Consider the following 17,825-nt stretch of genomic DNA (forward strand, 5'->3'; position numbering starts at 1 on the left):
AGCTGAAACTGCTGCCGTCGATTCTGCTTGAAAACAACATTTAAGAACGAAAGAACGGAGCCTGAATGACGATGAGACGGATGTTTTCACTGTGTTAGCTCTATATAATGTGTGTGTGTTCTTGTATTACACATGTTGTGGGGACATACATTTTTATAACACATTGTGGGGACAAAGAGTAAAGTCCTCATAATGTACATCAATAATTTTAGGTAGAAAATCTGATTTAATGTCAGAGTTTGTCTCCAGAGAAATGAATGTAGGTGAAAGTGCTGGAGACATGCTGTGTGTGTGTGTGTGTGTGTGTGTGTGTGTGTGTGTGTGTGTGTGTGTGTGTGTGTGTGTGTGTGTGTGTGTGTGTTACAGGTGAGCAGGGACTCGTCATGCTGGTATCCTGACAGCTTTTAGGAGGACGACCCGTATGTTTCCTGTTGTGTCCGTTAATGTGAAGCCAGGTCTGATCTGATCCAGTTTAACAGCAGCTCGCCCGCAGGTCTGTTTTTACTGCGTCTGCTCTCAGAAACTCACCTGTTAACAGGTTTGTGGCCAAATGCTGATGATCAGATTATGTTGAGTTTATGTTTTCATTCTGCAGAACCTTCAGACACGTTTGATTACATAATGTTTTTATCAAAGTCACCTGGATCCACCACAGCGTCCTCATAAACCTACAACTACTGTTTATTTTTAGAGTCTTCCTGATTGACTCCCGACCCCCCAGAGACATCTGAATTACCCTGAACCCCCTTAAAAGCTGCTGCAACCCTGTAAAGGAGCTGCGATGCCTCTCAGAGACTTTAAACTGGGTCCATATTTCTGTTTGTGAGACACAACACTGTCCAAATAAATGAATTAAAACTGTTTAAATGAATAGATTAGTCTACTTTTATTTAAATGTTGATTATTTATATTTCAGCACCAGTATGATCTCATCAGAACGAGCTGAAGTGGTTTCAGTTCACACGACTTTCTTCACGCAGGAGCATTAAATATAATATCAGAGGCCATATTTATGTAAGACTTGTAATATTATCATTATATACAGCAGATAAAGAATCATGTTTTAGTTTTGATGCAAACTATTAAAGAACAAACCGTAGCTTTTATCAGCAGGGCCACATATGTTTGCTGGAGGACCGGGTTTACTCCCAGTAACACTGAGAACTAGAACTAAACCTCCTCAACCCCCCTAAAACAAAGCCTTTACCCTCCAGAACCTCTTTAAACTCCTCTGGACCCCAGAATCTCTTCATGGACCCATAAAACCTTTTAAGGGTCTCTTTATCACATTGTTGTTTATTTATTGTTCTAATGTCACACTTTACTTTGTAGTCACATTTATATTACATGTTACCTGATTTATATTGTGTGATGTTCTGTTGTTGTGTTTTATGAGCCTTTAAATAAAATGCATTATTATTATTATTATTAGAACATTTGAATGATAAACCGTGTCTCTAGCTGCCTCTGGATCTCCTGGAACCTTCTTAAATAACCCGAACCACCATAAAGACCTTTGGAGCTCCCTGACCCCCTAAACAGGACATAGCCTAGAACCCTAAAGGAACCCTAGAACCCTAAAGGAACCCTAAAGGAACCCTGGAACCCTTTCAAATAACACTCACAACCCCTCTGAGAACCCATATTAGTGGAACCCCCCCCCCCCCCCCCCCAAGGACTAAACCCCTCTAGCAGAACTCTTAAACTTCATATAGAAACACTGGAACACCATTGCTGGAACCTTCCCAGTCCCAGTGACTAAAGTCTCCCCAAGAACCCCTAAATAATCCCTATAATCCCCCTGCCCCTCCCCAAGGTGTACTAGAACCCCCTTAAACAACCTTACACCCCATTGAGGACCTGAATCCACCAACAACCTCTTCTGAACTCTTTCCATGAGCTCTTCAGTATCTTAAAACACATTGAAGACCAGTAGAAACCACCTTAAGGTCTCATATAAACTCATTAGATGCATGATTGACCCTTATTTACCCCCCTATAAGGACCCAACACTGTAAATAGGATCAGGTTCTGTTAAACCTCCTCCTTCATGTTCTCTTTCCTTTCCACAGTGTGACAGTCAGCGTTGCGTCGGGTCTGAGCTGACGGGAGTTTATGAACATCAGACTGGAGACGGATCAAGAGGACGAGTCTGAACATGTCTGCAGACAGAGACCTGTTAGAGGAGCCTCGTCTTTCTTCCTCTTTTCGTGTCCTCAGGCTGAAGGATTCCTGCTCAGCCTTCAGTCCACCTGCTCTGACAGTTCAACACGCCGTCCGTCAGGCTCAGCTGCACATTTATTATCAACACATTAAAGTCTCCCTGAAAACATCCTCAAGGATTCCCTGAAACCCTCCTCAAGGATTCCCTGAAAACCTCCTCAAGGATTCCCTGCAGCTCCCCAATAAACCATGTGGACTATGACGGTGTGTCCAGACTCTCTGAGGGCCAAACAGGGGGGGGGGGGGGGGGCACAGGGTCACAGTTAGGTTCAGGTGCAGGAGGGTATCTGAGGTGTTTTTGCTTCAGTCGTACGTTTGAGCTTCTCTGTGCAGGATGATGAGCAGTTTAGACAATATATTTACATATGTATAGAGAATTGTAAGGATTTTAATGTGATAATTTATCTGTCAATAATATCAGACAGAGTGTTTTATATGTTTTCATCAGGTCTGGAGGATCTTTAAGGTTTTAAAAAGGACAGCGAGAGTACCTGATACTATCTTAAGGACTTATAACCCTGTAATAGCTCTTAATCCTGTTAGATTAGAGAGATCTAAAACTCCTCAAGGATCAAAGACTTTGGAACCAGTTTAAGGATCCTGACAAAACCATAACGATCTCTGAATCCTCTTTAAGAGTCAAAGAACCCGTTAAGACCCCAACGTACGCTCACACTGAGCCCGGCGGCTCATGTTAAAACTTCCTGCAGATGTGATTTGGTTTAAAGTAGAAACAGATACAACACACAAAGTGAGTAAAGTTACAGCTCATCCAAACATCACTTTATTGTTTTACACTAATCCAACATTTTAAGAAGTTCTGGAGACTCTATAGAAGCTCAGGATACACCAATACCTCCTTAAATACTGCAGGAACACCTTAAAGTTAACCCCAAGAACCACAGCTGGACCCTTATAACCAGTTTAAACCAGTTTCTGACCTTTTTATGTCACACAATGAATCACTGATTTAAGGGAGAAACATTAATTTAATATTTCTTGCCATAAAAAAAACATTTTTGTGAGACTGAGAACAATCCTTTATTATTGTTACTAAAATAACAAAACGCCATAAAATAACAACAAACCCCAAACCTTTTATTTCTTAGTTTCAGGTTTTATTTTTAAGGGCTTTATGTTATTAAATATAGACGGCTTCATTTGAAAGATTTTTAAAAGCTTGCAAAGATGAAAAAATCCTGGAAAAATATGAAAAAATGATTTATTAGAGATCTTTATTAATCCTCCTTCACAGTGACTGTGGGACCAGAGATTCATTAGATTTAATCCATTAATAAACAAAAACCTGTAAATTATTTAATCTGTTATTTTATTGCTTTATGTTTGTTTATTGTAAAAAATCATTCAGAGTTTCAGGAGTCGACAGAAAGACACTGAGGACATTTTAAAAAGTGAAATAAATTGAACCTGTTCACTGTTTTTATATCACAGACATTTTAATCTCCTGAGTGAAGGATTCATTTCTATCATCACATTTATTTATGTATTTTATTCAGTTACAGTTAATCTTTCTCAGTGTTTTAAAATAATTGTGAATAACTGTAATAAATGTTGATTATAATTATAATGTCCTCTAATAAACATCAAACAGATGATTAATAACTTCATTAACCTGCTGCTGCCCCTCAGTGGTCAGAGGAAGAACTGCAGCCTGCAGCTCCCATGATGCTCTGCTGCCCTTCAGTGGTCAGAGGAAGAACTGCAGCCTGCAGCTCCCATGATGCTCTGCTGCCCTTCAGTGGTCAGAGGAAGAACTGCAGCCTGCAGCTCCCATGATGCTCTGCTGCCCTTCAGTGGTCAGAGGAAGAACTGCAGCCTGCAGCTCCCATGATGCTCTGCTGCCCTTCAGTGGTCAGAGGAAGAACTGCCGCCTGCAGCTCCCATGATGCTCTGCTGCCCTTCAGTGGTGAGAGGTGCTGTATTAATAGATTAATTAATTGATTGATTGATAATTGATTTCTGACTGAGCTTCATGTGTTACAGTAATGATGAATGTTATTTATCTGTCCTCAGCTGAGCCGTTAATATAATATGAATAATATAATAATATAATAAAGCTGTTTACTGTGTATGAACAAACTGATGCTGTAATATCACGATTATTTAATTATATTTTACTATTGTTTTTATTATTCTTTTTTATTGATGCTCTTTATTTCTACTGTCCACTTTGCTGCTGTATTAATGCACATTTCCTCTATTACGGTAAATTTCTTATCAAGAAGATATAGATATCAGAACCTTACTTATTTCATATGAGATGATTAAAGATGCTGATGTGTGTGTTGCCGTGTTTATTATTATTACTGTAATTATAATATTAGTTTGTATGTTCTGGTTTTTCTTCCTGTGTCTATTTGATATTTTTTTATTAATTAATTTTCCATGAAGTTTGGAAGAAGCTGCTTCAGATCATCATACTGTTTAAAACTTTCAGTATCTGAGAGGAAGTTTAAACTTTTATCAGAATAACTATTTATTTAACTCTTGACTCTGTGAGGTTTTAGAACCAGGTTGAGTTCAGAGACTTTCTGGTAAACGTTTTACTTTATACATCAGATAGAAAACATGCATAATAACTTCATTCATCTTGACTTGCAACATAAAAATTTAACAATTTGAAAAAGTCACAAAAGCAAAGTCGTCATAATATCCTCCAATAACTGCAGGGTTGAAATATTGAATTTCCAACTATTTAATAAATGCGTATAAAGGGTTAAAACACTGTTTCATCACTGTGTTTTACAACGTTTTATTTTATAGTTGTTTTTAGTTGTAAAAAAAAAAGAAAAACTTTAAACTGTTTTAATGTGAGCTGAGATGTACGGAGGACAAAAGAAGGAAAAATATCAGCAGAAGAACAATGATAGAAATATTTATCTTGTTTAAAAAAAAAAAACTTCAGACAAAAATCAAGTCAAATTTCTTTTAATTTAAAAAAAAATCTGAATCACAAAAGTTATTTTTTTTAACAAAAAACATATTTATAAGAAACTTTCACCAACATAAAGCTGCTTTTATATTTATTAAAAAATAATAAAAATAAAAACAGCACAAACACCAAAAATCATTCAAAAGGAAACAAAGATTGATGTTTTAAAGAATAAAGAATAAAACCGTCGACAGTTTTCAGAAGAAACCAGAAAAATATTCAGATCATTTATTTTACGTCTGTTTTTTTATTATTTCCTGAAACATTAAAACTAACTGAAGGTTTGATTAGAAATAATCAGTTTCATTTGAAAAGTTTCATTTAAACTTTTATTTTAATTATTTATCATGATGTTTGGCAGATAAATTTAAGATCATTAAACTTCCTAAAAAACTGAATTTTTATTTTTTCAGACTGTAAAATAAACGTTATTTTCCATTTTTCCAGCGTTTTCCGCGTCGTGTCGTCAGGTTTCAGGTTAAACTGAAGAGAAACTGTTCTCTCCTCTGATTGGCTGGTCGGGCGGCCGCCTCACAGATGCTTCGCTGTGATTGGTCGTAACTCTGAAGTCAGAAGATGATTGGCTCCGACTCGTTAAACTCAGTTCAGGTTGAATGTCGGACTGTTTCTTTACAGAGCGGGTTAGTGACATCACTCTGCTCTGTGATTGGCTGCGGGCTCACAGGGGTTATTGACATCACTCAGAGCTGCTCTGTGATTGGCTGCGGGCTCACAGGGGTTAGTGACATCACTCTGCTCTGTGATTGGCTGCGGGCTCACAGGGGTTAGTGACATCACTCAGAGCTGCTCGGTGATTGGCTCAGAGAGGTTTGGGGAGGCTCGTCACCTCCTCCACACATTCATCGTAGGCTTCCTGATAATCCTCGTGAGGTTTGATCAGGATCACGCAGGTCGGCCTCTTGGATCCAGCCGAGGATCCTAAATCCTGCAGAGAGGAACAGAGGGGGGGTCAGCGAGGCCTCTGATTGGCAGAGAGGTTGGACATGTGACACAGACAGACTAATAAAGAAGGTTAGCTACGTCACGTTTAAATACAAACAAACACTGAGACACTATGAGAGTTTATCATTTATACATTAGTGGTGATTCATTAATAACACTTTTATAACTTTCAGGGTCAAAGAATTAAATGTTGAACATGAAATAATAAGTTTGAGCTGAATAAATATTAAACAGCTGTCAGGTCTCAGGTGTATAAAACCTTTAACACAATATGTTCTCATCTAAAGTGTTGATGTGTCTTATTCACCAGTAAAATACAGAGATGTTAGATCTGGATGTAAAAGGATCAACACTAAGAACAATAACTAGAACTTTAATCATAACGTTTTATAAACAGCAGCGTCGAGCACACAGTAATAATTCTCTGGTCGTTAATACGGACTAAATAAAACGTATATTACGTCTATAATGTTTGTGTTCAAACAGAAGAAAGATTCTGTTACTGATGTCAATCATTGTCAACATGTTTCTTATATTTTATATCTTATATCTGAGACTCTTCATATTCAGTTTGATTTAAACCAAGAAGAATCAAACTGAGCTGAATTTAATGCTGAACGTTGAATCTGTATTAATTTCCTCATCCTGGGACTAAAAAAGGAATATCTGATCTTTGGTGTTTTGTATTGATCAGCCGACGATCAGCCGACCTGCAGACGATCAGCTGACCTGCAGACGATCAGCTGACCTGCAGACGATCAGCCGACCTGCAGACGATCAGCTGACTCACCATCTTAGACGGGATGTAAGCGTACGGCAGACTTCTGTCCTCACACATGACGGGAAGGTGACAGTAAACCTCGATGGGCAGCGTGTCGCCGGCCAAAACCACGATGCTGCAGAGAGACAGGAGACACACACATAGTTACACACACACAGTTACACACACACTTTATTATCACACCCTACAGCTTTACTATAATAAAGATGCTGCAGACACACACCAGGTCACATTAAACACCATAACCATCATAAACAGACAGAATGAGCCTTTAAAGTTAAGTAGAAACATGGCCGACTCACCCTTTCTCTCCTTTGTTGATGAACTTCTGAACTTCTTTCACTCCTCTGCGGATGTTCTTCACTTTGGAAGCTGAGTGACGACAAAGATCCAAACTTCAGTCAAATATCTGATTTTAAATCATCGTCATTTATTTACTTTATCTGATCAAACATGAAGAAGAGTCTCCTGATCACATGACTGTTTAACTCTTAACTGTGGACATTTCTGTGACAGGATTTAAGATGAATAACTCAGCAGAGTCCATCTAATAACATCATCTCACCTGTAACATCTGCTGATACACAACAAATCTATAATCTAGAGTTTTATAAAAAGGAAGTTTCACCTTAAAATCATCAGAAACTAAAGAAAAAGGCACAAAGCAGCAAAACTGGATCCAATCTTATTATGATTAAGTCTTCTTGTCTCTAATGAATAAAAACAAACTAATAAAACATTTCAGGATATTTTCTTTTGTATTTTTCTCAGCTGGCAGCACGAGGCTCAAACTGGAGCCATTCACACGTGTTTTAACATTTCTTCACAACATAACCAAATATTCCCAAACTGTCGACATTTCAATAACATGATCACAGCCGAATTAATTATTATGTTATTACGATTCTTAAAATCTCTCATTTAACGATCTGAAACGTTTCCTAACATCTGCTGACCTGCAACAAGTCTTAAATCCAGAGTTATTTAAAGGTAATTTGGTGTTTTCGCTTAAAAAAATCATCAGAAACGGAAGAAAAGGGCTCAAAGCAGCAAAACATGATCCAATGTTATAATGAGTCAAAAGTCTTATTGTCTCTAATGAATAAAAACAAACTAATAAAACATTTTAGGATATTTTCTAACCCTTTTGTGTTTTTCTGAGCAGGCAGCACGAGGCTCAACCCGGAACCATTCACACATTTTTTTCACCACAAAAAGACCAAATATTCCCAAACTGTGGACATTTCAATGACATGATTAAAGCCGAATTAATTATTATGTTATTACGATTCTTAAAATCTGTCATTTAAGGATCTAGAAGTTTCCTAACATCTGCTGACACGAGACAAACTTTAACTTTAACGTTTGGTAAAGTTTGTTGTTTCCTCCGTAAAGCTGCAGATATCTGAGCTGTTCATCGGCTGTTTGAAGGAGATTTTTTACCCTTTTTGACGCATTTGTAGAGTTTCTTGCTGAGTTTTTTGGAGGCCAGCGGCTGAGCGATGGGGTTCAGACATGAGATGAGCTCCTGGTAGCTCCTCTCGGTCCCGGTACCGGCTACGGTCCCGTCTCCGGTTCCCGCCTCCTCTCCGTCAGTGGACACCTTCTCCTTCTTAGTCTTCGTCATTTCTGATCAGGTTTAATAATCAATGATCGGTAAATGTTTGTCTGATCCTAAATTCACAGCGTGGACAGACACACACACGTGTTTGAGCTTCTTCTTCGTGTTTTTCCGGTGAGTGATGAACTCAGCAGCGCCGCCAGCAGGCCGGAAGCAGTAACTGCACGTGACGCTCAGTGAAGGTTTTAATTGTTTTAAACTATTTTTTAAACATATTTTTGAGTTAATCATCCTGCCAGCAACTGTAGTTTGATGTGATATTAAATTAAAGCCAATGTTAATAATAAATAAATGATTTATTTCTACATTTCTACACATCTACATGTTTTACTATGTTTTGCTGTAGTTCTGCTCTCTGACCACCAGGTGGCGACACTGACTGCAGGATTACACTGTTGTAGAGCAGTCTGGTTTGTATTGATCAGTGATTTTAACACAGTGATGAAAAGTAACTAAGTACATTTTTATAACTTTTTTATATTAAATAAAGAATACATGTAATATAATTAATCTAAATATTAAATGTAATCTGGGGAATCAAGTCAATCAGGAACCATTTACATTTCTTTTTTTAATTGAAGTAATTATTTTTTATGTATGTATTTTTGACATCTTTAACAAAAACTGGAATTGAAGGTTAAACTCTGATAAAAACTAGATTTATAAAAGTCACATTAATAAGGATAAAAATCCAGGTTCCTCTTTTCTAAAATACCCAAATAACAAATTTGATGTTCACAAGTTTTCAGAACAAACAAGTTTGATCCTGATGACAGAATTCAGACACTCTTTTTCTTTTTGTCTTTTAATTATAAATATTCTCAGTAAATTCTTTTTGTGGGTATTTTGAGTAGAAAGATAAATTAAATATATCAAAAGATAGAAAACACATAGAAAATATACAGAATATACAAAGTTAAATAAATCAAAATGTTAGTTAAATATGACAGAAAACATAATGATTACATGTCATTCAGTAAACATGTTAAACAGCCTGTTATTGGTTATATTGATTATTGATATTAATGACAGAGCTTCACTGATTAATCACTCACTGAAGAATCTGGTGTTTAAAGGAGCAGTGTGTAGAATATCGGGGGGGGGGGGGGGGGGGGGGAGTGTGTGTGTGTGTGTGTGTGTGTGTGTGGGGGGGGGGCTGTTCTGAGTCAGTTCAGGAGCTGTGATGTCAGCGATGATGTCATCAGCTATGGATGATGTCACCCAGCACAGCAGGAAGCTTCCTTTTCTTCATCTCTCTGGAAATCTGACACCAGACACACGGCGAGCAGCAGCAGGAGAAAACACAGTCCCTGCACAGATTGCCCTGAAAACAATAAATAAACAACGTTAAACTGCAACAAACTACAGACTAACATGATCAGACATTACTCGATACGATACGTTCTCACAGTAATGCAGACTTGTCCTCACCTGGATGCCGTAGTGATAGCGGACAGAGACCCTCATGGACATGGTGACTGGTGGGATGCAGCCGAAAGCGTCCAGCAGGGGGAGACAGAGACACTGACCCCACTGTCTGCTGGTCCTGCAGGCGAAGCAGGGACAGCACCAGAACGCACAGCAGCCTGCAGCACAACAAACAATAAACAAACCACCAAACAAACAAACAAATAGTCACTAATATTTAGTAAATATTTTTGTTTGTGTTTCTTCGTACAGTCTCTCATGTCGTCGCAGCAGTCACAGATTCCTGAAGACCACTGAGCTGCATCTGAATAGGCCAGAGACTGAGGCTGCTGAAGCACCGGCCAGCTCATCCTGACACACACACACACACACACACGCACACACACACATACACACACACACACACACACACACACACACACACACACACACACACACACACACACACACACACACACACACGCATTATCTAAAATGGACCAAAATATCCTCACTGGTTCTCAACAGAAACTGGTTCTCTCAAAGATAGAAAGACAAGAACACACACATCAGACCATGGTCACTTCTGGGGACATTACATAGACTTACAATCACACACACACACACACACATACACACACACACACACACACACACACACACACACACACACACACACACACACACACACACACACACACACACACACACACACACACACACACACACACACACACACACACACACATTAACATTGTTCAACACATTGTTCTTTTAATATTTCATATTTAGCTCTTTTATCTTCTGTTGTGTTTTATAATCAGTTCAATTACTCACAAAGTTCTTTAAACTGCATTCAGCTGTTTGGAAAGTGATTAAATAATAAAGTTTGATTAATTTAAAAACTGTTCTCAGATTAACTTTCTGTCATGAATTAAACAAACAATGTTTACTCTTTAGTGTTAGGAAACATCTGTCTTATCTGTTGTGCCTGTGCACTTTATCTGTTTCACTGTGGGTTAGTGAGAAACGTCTTCTCGATTCCTTTGTATGTCTTAACGTGAAGAAATTGACAATAAAGCCGACTTTGACTTTGAAAACAAACATGAACCTCACACAGTAATCACACAGCACACTGTTCAGAATAAATTAAAAATAGAAATAATTAAACATGAAGCTCCATCATAAAAACCTTCAGTGTGAATCTGAATATAAACTGATAAACTGATAAAAATCAGAGCAGATGAAGATCTTACCTGCGAGCGTCTGACAGAGAAACTGAAGTCAGTCACATGACCGGTTTCAGATGAACTCGTCTGACTCGTCTGATCAGATGTTTTCAGGTTTTTCTGGTTTTTGTTGGAGGAAACGAGACATGACGAAACACTGACTGAACATCACAGACACTCATTTATCTTAGATTAACAGATTATATTTACTGTTTATATATCTGTGTCCATGAGGTTTAGTTTAAATTTAAAGGGTTAAAATGTGAAAATAAACGTATGAATAACTTGCACACATTCTTTTTTTGTGGACCCAGCATCAAATTTCTGCTTTTAATCCATTTAGAGAGAATATATTAGAGGATTATGGCAAAAATGTCTAAGTGGTGTAACCATAAAAACTTTGTACCAAATAATTCAACTTGCTTAAAAACAGTAAATTGTCAATAAAACACCATATCAACTAGTTTGGCATGATCTTACATTATAACTTTATATTAAATAAAGGTAATGGAATACAATTGTTCTAAATATTACATTTCATCTGGGGAATATGTAATATTTATCATTCTTTTGTGGTTACACCATTTGACATTTTCAGGAGCATTCAGTCTTACTTTTGGTAAAAAAAAAATGGTGCAAATGTCATTTCAAATGTTATAAAACCAACAAAAATACTAAATGTACATTTTTTAAAAACCTGATGCTGCTTTTAAAACTAGTTTAACTGATTTATTAATTGATCATCTTACCAACACTGATTAGTCAATATTACGTTTTTTCAACGCAGAAGCCTAAATCAGCCTTTACAGTGATGAAGAGTAACTAAGTACATTTACGTAAGTACTGAAGAAACAATTAACTTCTGAAATTTTGTTATATACAGTAACAACTTTATATATATATATTTACTATATACTAAATATATATTTACTTATATACTATGTATATTTAATTTAAAAATAATTTTAAGTCTGAGAAGGCCTGAAACCTGAAAAGTCTTAGTTTAAAATTCAAAGTAAAATACTTCAGCTTTAACTTCATACTGCTTTAATATTTATAGCAGAAAATAACTCGTCACTGTAAACATGAAGACATGAGAGATAAGAACACATTCTCAACTTTTATTCATTATTTACAGATTTATAAAAGAGTTGATACATTAATGTTTAACAAATATTACACAGAAAGATTTAAATGCTGAGCTGATACAATAAAAAGCAGAAGCTCATTTTCTTTAAATATTAACACAAACACATAAAAAGTAGTTTGATGTGATATTAAATTAAATATAAAAACAAGCAGTCGTCTTCATGACCTGAACGCCTGCAGGTCATCAACATCCTCCATCATCACATGACGTGGACGCCGTCTGAAGCTCTCTGATTGGATGTTTCTTGCAGCAAAGCCCTCTGGGACTCGTAGTTGGTTTCTCTCCTCTCACGCCTCAGAGTCAGACCTCGTAAACACAGTCGCTGTTGCCGCCAGCATAACCAGTGCTGTGGTTCTGGTAGATGTTCTCTATCGCAGTACCTTGATTTTGGAGCTCCGGCAGGTCAGAGCTGAACTGGATCAAACTGTACATCAGCTCCGGCTGCTCCTGCTGCTCCTGCTGCTGCTGCTGCTGCTGCTGATGCTGCTGAGGGCTGAGAGACAAACAGATTCACATGATTCATCATCTGTTCAGTTATTCAGGACTTTGTTTGGTGTCAGTATTTCCTGTAATGATCCACGAATCACTGGAAGGATACAGACATCCTGTGCTGTTGTATTCATGAGTTTTTCTCTCACTTACTGGTCTTGTTGCTTTATGCTGGTTGGTTATGAACACACTGTGGTTTGATCTCACACTAACACACCCTGAGCTACCTTCACTTCTGTATTAAACATTTACGATGTGACATTAAAAAGACTTTGTGTGTCACGTCAGCTGCAGGATGAGTCCGAACATCGTGAGCGCTCAGTGAGTGTTATCAGTCAGCAGAGAAACCTCAGAGGTTTCCTCTCAACGTTTTAGTCTCCGTCCATCAGTTTCTGTTTCTGCTGAAAGAAAAAAACTCTCCAGCTTCAACATGCTCAATTTATCAGGAACTTTCAAATCAGGTTGTTTAAATCTGGAGACGATAAGTTTGGCTTCCAATTAGTCGATTAATAATTAATAATCAGTAATAATCTCTGCTGAGTCATGATTTATCATCAGAGAAACATAACGATGAAAAAAAGTTGACGTAGTAAAAAATAGAAGAAGTTGAAGTTAGCCAATCAGAATGAGTCATAAATGAAACTTACATTTTATGTTGGTTCCATCTTCTCCCTGCAGAGACAGAAAAACATCAGGAATAAAAACATGAATAAAGAATCAAGTTAAACACTGATATACTGGATTAAACTGGAGAGTTCCTGCACATGCTCAGTAGCGTCTGCCTTACACAGAACTACTCTCAGAGACTGAAAACATGATCACTGTAAAATGAATCTGTCTTATTAAGTCGTTTTTGTCCATTATTGAGACCTGAAAGGCTGAAAATAGTCAATCAATACTAATCATCTCTTTTGTGTTTCACTGCCTGGCAACAGATCACATGATCTCCATCATGGCCGACTGACCACAGCTTCCTCTCATGATTTAAACACAGCAGAGTCAGTGTTGAACTTCCCTCTCTGTTTCTGTTGGTTGTTAAAAACAAAACTTACTGCTAATGGCGACGCCTGCTGCGACCAAAGCGATCAACAAGAGCAGAACGCAAACGAGAATGATGATATCTGTCTGATTCTTCCCTTTCTCATCCTCCTGCTGCTGCTGTAAAACAAAAACACACAAACTGTCAGAAACAGCTTAAATTAAATATCTACTGATTCCAACTGATGTTACTTTATTAATGTGATTATTCAAAACCTGCTGAATCATCAGGACAGCTGTCCATTACACCTACAGGAGCTTTTATCACCTCTCATTCTAAATCTACAGGTATTAATATGGAGATGTTTCCTCTCTGCAGCTATAACAGCTTCCACTCTTCTGGGAAGCTTTCTACAACATGTTGGAGTTTCTGAAGAGTGTTTGTGAGGTCAGACACTGATGATGGACGAGAAGGTCTGGATCATGATCTCTGTTCTAGTTCATCCCAAAGGTGTTGGATGAGGTTGAGGTCAGGGTCCAGTCATGTCTTAATGGAGCTTCATTGTGCACTGGGGCACAGTCATGCTGGAACAGAATGAGCCTCCCCAAACTGTTCCCACATAGCTGGAAGCATTGAATTGTCCATAATATCTCGATATGCTGAAGCATGAAGATTTCTCTTCACTGGAACTAAGAGGCCGAACCCTGAAAAACATCCTCATACCATTATCCCTCCTCCACCAAACTCTACAGTCAGTCAATAACGTTCTGACTCCATCAGACTGCAGACAGAGAAGCGTGATTCGTCCAGTGGCAGCGAGCTTTACACCTCTCCATCCATCACTCTGCATTGTGTTTGGTGATGTGAAGCTTTCATGCAGCTGGTCGGTTATAGAAACTCATCCAGTTTCTGTGTTGATGTTAATGTCAGAGGAAGTTTGAACTCTGCAGTTATTGAGTCAGGAGAGCGTTGGAGACTTTTACCCACGATGCACCTCAGCACTGGTTGACCTGCTCTGTGACTTTACGTGGTCTGTTGTTCCTGAACACTTCCACTCTTCAATAAAACCACTAACAGCTGACTGTAGAATATCTAGCAGGAAGAAATGTAATGAACTGACTTATTGTAAAGGATTCATCCTCTGACACCATGTCTGAATTCACTGAGCTCTTCAGAACGACTCATTCTTTCACTAATGTCTGTAAATGCAGACTGCATGGCTAGCTGCTTGATTTTATACACCTGTGACTATAAAACACCTGAATTCAATGATTAACAGGTGTGTCCCAATACTTCTGTCCATATATGTGTAATGATCTGTGATGGGAAAATACAAAAGTCTTATTCATTTTATGTTCCTACAATTTCCCATCAATCTGCAGTTGTCACCACTCACATTTTGAATATTTGTTTGTATTTGTGTGAACTTTATGACAGAAGTGAATAAACCACAGAAATGTTTTCACAGCTTCATCTTGTCCTTTAACTCAGGAAATCTTTATCTCTCACCTCAGAGTCGTTGCTGGTTGAGGAAGTTGTAGCGGTCACCTGACCTGCAGGACGAGGAAATGAAAGCAGCTGTTTGTAGAGCAACAGATGATGTCATCATGAAGCTCAAGAAAAAAAGGTCTAAATGTTATTTCAGAGATTCTGGTTTAAATGTTAATGATGAAGACCTTTTATTTTCCACTCAGATTGCATGTTTAGTGTGTGTTAGAGTCACATTAACAGAACTCATTAACATCAGTAACACCAGTAATGTCTGTATTAACTGAGGTGCAAACAGAGGACAGAGCGACTGTGTTTGTGACTCTGATGCTCTCTGCTCAGGTGTTAAATGCAGTGAAGTTTAAACAGACGAGTACCAGAGTCTCTACGGTCTGATGTCATCGACTCTTCAGCCAATCAGGAGAGACGCTCTGACTTTACAACTGAACTAAAACCAGGATGCACACTTTTTCTTTCTCTGACTGTGGAAATGTGAAGTTTCAAAATCACAGATGATGAACGACGATGAATATCAATTAGGAAGTTCAATGAAGACTACAATCTCCATGACAACGTTAGTGACATTGTCCAATCACACTGCACGATAAAACATGACAAAATTCATCAGGTGCAACATGAAAGTAAAGTGTTGAGTGTTGAGCAACCTTCCATAAATCAGCCTGTACAGATAAAACATGAGACTCATGCAGCTGTTATCAGTTTACTGTAACTATGGTAACGGGTTTCAGGTCATGGACAGTCCTCAAGTTTATGTTTATGAGTTTAACTCACATAAATATTCTGTCAGGAAAAAAACCTGATCATTTTAATGATTTCTTACCTTTCTCAATGGTCAGATCGATGTGATGTTTTTGGTCATTGAACCAACCAGCTATCTGCACTCTGCATCCGTACCGTCCAGCATCTTCCTCTGTGGTGTTCAGGATCGTCAGAGAAACATCTCCATCCTCCAGTCGTCCCAGTAACTGATACCTGCTGGAAGCTCTGGTTGTCACTTTATATCCGTCTGTGGAGATGATCTGGTTGATGCAGAGAAAATCTGGTAGTGATCCTCGACCCCAACAAGCTGGTGTCACTCCATAATACTTGAAGTTATATCTACAGGGCAGAGTGACGTTCTCACCTGCTCGACCAACAACCTTCCTGCTACTGGATCCACTGACTGAAGACAGAAAGACAAACAGAGTCTGTTAATGACTCAAACAGCTTCAACTTTGTGTTTCAGATCCTTCCAGTCAGCAACTAAAATCTAAATTCTGCGTCTTCACTTAAAGATCTGATGATAAACAGATCATGTTGGTTTTCATCACATCCTGAAGAGACTCTTAATATTTTAACTGTTTAAATTGTCTGTTTTCTTTTTAACTTGTTGATTATTCTGAGCTGCACTTTGTGAATGAAACATGCAAAACTGTATAAATAAAGTTTATTAACATTATGACTTATTGTATTATTTCCTGTGTAAAGTGTTGATGATGTAAAGTGAATATAAAGAGCAGATACCTGTGAGCAGAGCGAGCAGCAGCAGAGAGTTGAAGCGTCTGACCGTCATCATGATGACAAACTGACTAACTGACTGTTTTAAAGCTGCTGTGAGTCACCACAGCTGCTGCACACTGTAAAAAATCACTCTGATCACTATTAAAACACAATGGACTGATTATTACAGTGAATGTTAGTTACAGCCCAACATTTAGTTTTCATTTACTAACTCATTAATTATGATACTAAGCCCAAAACAATCATGTATCAGTAGTTTTTATTAACAATGTGAGTTCATGATGTATTAAATCTAAATAATAATAAATTATAATTTAATAACTTCAGTATGACAGTGAAGTAAAGTAATGAAGTTTTCTCTCCTATAATCATACTTTGGATTCTTATTATAATTGTTTTACTTCATATTCTCAGTTATTCATTAATTATCTATCTGTGCAGGACAGGCTGCTGTGGTTTGGTTCCTGTTTTCCTGAGTGTTAAAAACTCGTTGGGCAGATGATGCTTTTTACAGTTTGCTCACCACATGACTTCCTGTTGGCTGCCTTCAGTATCGGCTGTTTCCTCCATCTGAACATCAGACTGAATATATATGAATTTATAACAAATATATGTGGACAAAAGTAAATAATCAATAATCACTAAAACAGTAATCTTGGCTGTTTCTTGGTTACATTTTGTCTGAAATTAAAGACAAACATCAAACTGATAAACTGTCAGACAGTAGAGGTGATAAACATAGAGGGAATTAAACCTACATACATACAGAACTTACATTTCATTGGCTGGCCCCAACGTGACAGACGGGGAAACTAAGTTTGGTAACACTGCTGCAGTACTACTTTAATGGAAATACTACAGTAAAGTACAAGTACCTCAAACTGTACTGCAGTAAAGTACAAGTACCTCAAAATGTACTACAGTCAAGTACAAGTACCTCAAACTGTACTTAAATACAGTACTTGAGTAAATGTACTTAGTTACTTTTCATCACTGTTAATGTGTTAAAATCACTGATCAA

The 17,825-nt window shown here is 37.8% G+C and overlaps 2 protein-coding genes and 1 long non-coding RNA gene across 3 annotated transcripts; all 3 read right to left on the reverse strand.

Annotated features, from left to right (window-relative positions):
• Window positions 1–5,287: 5,287 nt before the first annotated feature.
• Window positions 5,288–8,637, reverse strand: nhp2 (NHP2 ribonucleoprotein homolog (yeast)). Its single transcript, XM_062433340.1, has 4 exons — window positions 8,364–8,637; window positions 7,223–7,292; window positions 6,930–7,035; window positions 5,288–6,122 (listed from the first exon to the last, which is right to left on the reverse strand). The coding sequence occupies exons 1-4, from the start codon at window positions 8,545–8,547 to the stop codon at window positions 5,997–5,999; spliced, it is 486 nt and encodes a 161-aa protein (XP_062289324.1). The 5' UTR covers window positions 8,548–8,637; the 3' UTR covers window positions 5,288–5,996.
• A 1,105-nt stretch (window positions 8,638–9,742) lies between these two features.
• On the reverse strand, window positions 9,743–10,319 carry LOC133993627 (cornifelin homolog B-like). Its single transcript, XM_062432613.1, has 3 exons — window positions 10,220–10,319; window positions 9,973–10,127; window positions 9,743–9,865 (listed from the first exon to the last, which is right to left on the reverse strand). The coding sequence occupies exons 1-3, from the start codon at window positions 10,317–10,319 to the stop codon at window positions 9,743–9,745; spliced, it is 378 nt and encodes a 125-aa protein (XP_062288597.1).
• A 2,045-nt stretch (window positions 10,320–12,364) lies between these two features.
• On the reverse strand, window positions 12,365–13,969 carry LOC133994125 (uncharacterized). Its single transcript, XR_009927088.1, has 3 exons — window positions 13,869–13,969; window positions 13,460–13,488; window positions 12,365–12,810 (listed from the first exon to the last, which is right to left on the reverse strand). It is a non-coding gene; the product is annotated as an uncharacterized LOC133994125 (long non-coding RNA).
• Window positions 13,970–17,825: the final 3,856 nt, after the last annotated feature.

This window comes from Scomber scombrus, chromosome 14, assembly GCF_963691925.1.
Source record: "Scomber scombrus chromosome 14, fScoSco1.1, whole genome shotgun sequence".
NCBI lineage: Eukaryota > Metazoa > Chordata > Actinopteri > Scombriformes > Scombridae > Scomber > Scomber scombrus.